This window comes from Corapipo altera, unplaced genomic scaffold, assembly GCF_003945725.1.
Source record: "Corapipo altera isolate COAL_440 unplaced genomic scaffold, ASM394572v1 326, whole genome shotgun sequence".
Taxonomy (NCBI): domain Eukaryota; kingdom Metazoa; phylum Chordata; class Aves; order Passeriformes; family Pipridae; genus Corapipo; species Corapipo altera.
In genome coordinates, this window is record NW_020884945.1 from 708,790 (window position 1) to 713,494 (window position 4,705).

The 4,705-nt window shown below is 60.3% G+C and overlaps 1 protein-coding gene across 1 annotated transcript; it reads left to right on the forward strand.

Moving 5' to 3' along the window:
* Positions 1-957: 957 nt before the first annotated feature.
* Positions 958-1,938, forward strand: GPR119 (G protein-coupled receptor 119). The gene has a single exon (XM_027662372.1). It carries the CDS (start codon positions 958-960, stop codon positions 1,936-1,938), a length of 981 nt encoding a protein of 326 aa, XP_027518173.1.
* Positions 1,939-4,705: the final 2,767 nt, after the last annotated feature.

The following is a 4,705-nucleotide window of genomic DNA, read 5'->3' on the forward strand; positions in this document are numbered from 1 at the left end:
TATCATGGCACAGCTCATTAAACTCTCCCAGGAGTGAGGTCTGTTGATCACGGACAAAGTCTCTCTTTGGATATGATCCATGTGGAGCCTGGGGCCAGCCTGGAGTTCCCAGGGGGTCTGAAGAACTGTGTAGGGGGAGCTCTTGGAGAGAGAGGGGCTCATTTTGGGCAATAGCCAGTTACTTCTGCTTAAATCCATGAGTGCACAGAGGACACCAGCTCTTGGAGCAGTTGGGTTTTGGAGTCCCCAAGGATACCCTGGGCTCCCTGCTGTGCTTGCCAAGATTTCTGTCTTACAGGCTCTCAGCTGTGCCTGCTGGGTTCCCAGACTGGGTGATGTTTCTCCATTTGTATTTGAGCAGACATCCCTTCTCAGTGCTTTTCCTCATCAAAACCAGGTCACCTTCACAGCTGCTGCTCCAGCAAGGGGTTGGTGGTATTCCTTGGTCCCTGCAGGAAGAGTCTTCCCTGGGTCTGGTGGTGACCCCCAGGAGCCCTACAGGCTGTGCCAGGCTTTGGGAACTCTCTGTGCTTGTCCCCATTCCCAGTTAATGTGTCTGAGCAGGAACTGCTCTGCTCGATGCCCTGGTCCCTGGGTGGGGGACAGCCACCGCCCCACGTGCCACCGTGGCAGCTTCCTGCCCAGGTGCTTGCTGCTCTCCCCTCTTCTCCAGGGTTGTCTGGAAACGTGGCTGGAGGGGAGGGACCTCAGTGGGCACAGCGGGTGCCGGGAGTCCAGCGGTCCCTTCCACAGGCAGGCGTTGGCAGAGCTCCGCTTCCCTGAGAGGCACCGCTGCTCCCTGGGCTCCCACTGCTCCCCAGGATCCCACTGCTCCCCAGAGAGTGAGGGGCTGCACCTACCACCGACCTGCACCTGCTGAGAGGCCCCAGGTGAGAGGTGCCTGAGAATTGTGTTGGGGTTGTGCCATCCCTGTGTTGTGCCATGCAGGGGACAGCCATGGGCAGCTGGGTAGTGGGAGCCATCCTCGCCCTGCTGGCCTCACTCATCCTCGCTGCCAACGTGCTGGTGGCCGTTGTCCTCCTCTTCCTCATCCCGAAGAGCAGCAACAAGGGGCTCTGTTTTGTCCTCAATCTCGCCATTGCGGACACCAGTGTTGGCTTCACGGTCATGAGTCTGGCCATAGATGAGATTTCCCAGCCGTTTTATCCTTCCCAGAAGTTCTGCACCCTCAGAATAGCTTTTGTGATCTTCTCTTCTGCTGCCTCCATCTTGTCCCTGATCCTGATTGCGTGCGACAGGCACCTGGCGATCCGGAAGCCTTTCCACTATGTCCAGCTGGTGACGGGCCAAAGGATCGGGGTGTGCTTGGTGGGGCTCTGGCTGGTTGCTGCCACCGTCGGCTTCCTCCCGGTCTTCGTCCCGGTCTTCCAGAGGTTCTCCGACTGTGGGAAGTGCTCCTTCTTCCATGTCTTCCACCCCGCCTACCTGCTCACCATGTTCTTCATCGGCTTCTTCCCCGCGCTCTTCCTCTTCCTCTACCTCTACTGTGACATGCTGAAAATCGCCTCGGTGCACGTGCAGCACATCCAGGAGGTGGAGCAGGCCGGGCTGGCGGGGGGCTGCCCCCCGCCCCGCGCCGCCAGCGACATGAAGGCCTTGCGCACGGTCGCCGCGCTCATCGGGTGCTTCAGCCTCTCCTGGCTGCCCTTCTGCATCGCCAGCATCGTGTTGATGTTCTGCCCCAAGTGCTTCCCCTACAAAATCATCGAGCACTTCCTCTGGCTGCTGGGGCTGGGGAACTCCCTCCTGAACCCGCTGCTCTATTCCTACTGGCAGAGGGATGTGCGGCTCCAGCTCTCCCAGCTGGCTGCAGGTGTGAAGAGGAGGGTCCTGCTCCACCTCGGCAAGGGCCGCTGTTTCCCTGGCAGAGGCCCCAAGCCTCTCCCAGCCGTGTCCTGCCCGCAGCTCCAGGACTGACTCAATAAGGAGCAGCTGTCTCCAGCTTTCCAGCTCCCCTCCTGCATTGTGACCATGAATTCAAGGCCTACCAGCTGTGAAGGAGATCCCAGAGGGGCGGGACCAATCTGGATGCTGATTCCCAGACATGTCAGACATTCCCTACCACATTCCATCCTGCCCACTACCCCACGACCCACAGCACAGCCAGCTCCGCACCAGCCCCAGGCACCCCAGGTTGCAGGTTTTCCCTGGAGAGCCTCCGTTGGAGCAGCCTCGTATCTCCTGGACCAAGCCCTGCCACTCGCTCCAAAGGAAAAGACCCTTCAGCCATCACTGCCCAGCTTCCCCTGCCAGACCTGACCTCCTGCCCTGCCCTCTGCCTGCAGCACCGACTCCATGGGCAATGAGAACCCGTGCCCGCGGCAGGTGGGGGCACAGTAGGGGCTCCAACCCCTTGGCTTGGCCCCAGCAGTAAAGGCTGGGAGGGGTGTGAACATCCTCAAGCTCTCCTGGACCACAGGCACTCCCAGTCCCTTCCCAAACCCATCTCACACGGTCATCCCTGCTCTGGGCTGTGCCCGCCAGAGGCAGAAGTGAGGGGGGTGGGTTCGGGCATGGGGGACACAGAGGGGCTTGGCAGCAACTGTATCTGTGTGGGGGCTGGACTGACTCAGGGCAGGGAGCAGTCTCAGGGGTGGGGGGCAGTCTCAGGGGTGGGGGGCAGTCTCAGGGGTTGGGGGGCAGCCCCACGAGTGGGGCTCAGCACAAGTTGTGCTGTTGCTGTTTGCCCAGGCTATAAAGGGAGTTAATGAGTAACTGGCTGAACAGGGAGCAGGAGGACTGGCTGTCTGGGAACCTGGGAGATCCCTCCTGCAGGAGAGCCTGCCATGTCCCACCCAGGATTTGGGACTGGAAGTGTTCCTGTTTTCCTGCTCATCCCGTGGGAGCACTCTGCCTGCTCTGCAGCAGTAGCCACATGGCTATCCCTGCCAGAGGTTATAATATTTAATTGATTCTCATAAAATCATCCCATTTAATCCACATGGAAAGAAATCTTCCCTTAAAAGCTGTTTATTTGCTAAAAATGTACCCTAAGCTGAAAATGAGGGTGATCTGCATGAAGTCGCCGTTGTTTCCACCTCTGCCCTTGCACCACTGGCAGACATGAAGGCTCGGGGCTGTATCCAGTTGCATCCAGAACCTGCCTTGGACCCAAGGCTTTCCCCATCCTAGAGGAAGAGGCAGAAATAAAGGTGCCTTTAAAACAAACCAAACCAAGAGGCCCTCTGTGACAGCCCCCTCCACCTGGGAAGGTCCTGGGACCGGGTACCACACAGCAGCTGCTGTTCCTGGCTGTGCCAGATGGACTGAGCCTGAGGGAAGGCTGCCAGGCTCTGTGGGAGGATGTAGGTGGATCTAGCAGGTGGATCCAGCCTGATTCAGCTCTGAGGATCAACACATCGTCTCCCTGCAAAAGGGCTTTGCTGCCTGTTCTTGGTGACACCCGAGCTCTGTCGGCTGTTGCTTTGATCATCCTCATCCTCACCGAGCCTCTGGTACTGCCACAGTCAGTCCCTGCCTCTGTCCAATGCCTTCTCACAGGGGGTACCAGCGGGAACAGGGACACTTTGGATGTGGGCCTCTTGCTGCTTTCCAAGCTTCTCGACTGCCCAGAGTGGGGCTGGCCTGCAGCAGCGTGTACCCTGAGGCTCCAGGTCTGGATCAACATGAGGAGCAGGACTCCTGGCTGTGCAGGATCCCCCATCCAAGCAGGATCATGGCTCAGGCAGCCTCCTTGGGGCCATGGGCACAACACAGCGGCTTGGATGGGAGAGGGGACATCTCCAGTACCTGAAGGGAGCCTACAAGAGAGCTGGAGAGGGACTTTGGACAAGGGCTTGGAGTGACAGGACAAGGGGGAATGGCTTCCCACTGCCAGAGGGCAGGGTTAGATGGGATATTGGGAAGGAATTCTTCCCTGTGAAGGTGGTAAGGCCCTGGCACAGGTTGCCTGAGAAGCTGTGGCTGCCCCATCCCTGGAAGTGTTCCAGGCCAGGTTGGACAGGGCTTGGAGCAACCTGGTCTAGTGGAAGGTGTCCCTGCCCATGGCAGGGGAGTGGAACAGGATGAGCTTTAAGGTCCCTCCCAACCCAGACCCTTCTGGGATTCTATGACACTGTGCATGGAGGACATGGTGCAGCTGGAAGCAGAGCTCCTCCTGCAGCAGAGCATCCCTTGCTGGGCATCTCGCTCTGACACTGACCTGTCTCCTCTCCCCAAGCCGGGCTGGAGGGGCGCTCGCAGGCTGGCCTAGCTGGCGCTCCATCCACAGATACAGCTCCATATCCCTCTGGGATAGCCTGGAGCAGCAGCCGTTCCTTGTGAGGCCACGCCTGCTTCCATCCCTCGTCCCACCACTGCTCCAGCCCGCAGCGATCGCAGAGCGCCGCGGGAACGGCTGGACCGGAGTGGGTGCTGGGAGGCCGTGGAGGGAGGAGGGATGCGGTCATCCTGTCCCGCGGGGAAAGAGGGAAGAATGGAGGGCGCTCCCCCCGCTGCTGCCTTGCGCTGAATAAACGCCTTTGTGCCGGGATGGTCTCTGCTCCGCTACCGGGGGGTCGGGGCGGCTCTGCCCGAAGCCGCGGAGCAGCAGCGGCAACGGAGGGCGGACACAGAACCGGGGCGGGGGGGGGGGGGAAAAAACGGGGCCCGGGGGCCCGGGGGGGCTGGGGGGGGAGCGGCTGAGAGGCCGCCTGGTGCCGGTGGGATGTTCCTGGGGGCCCGG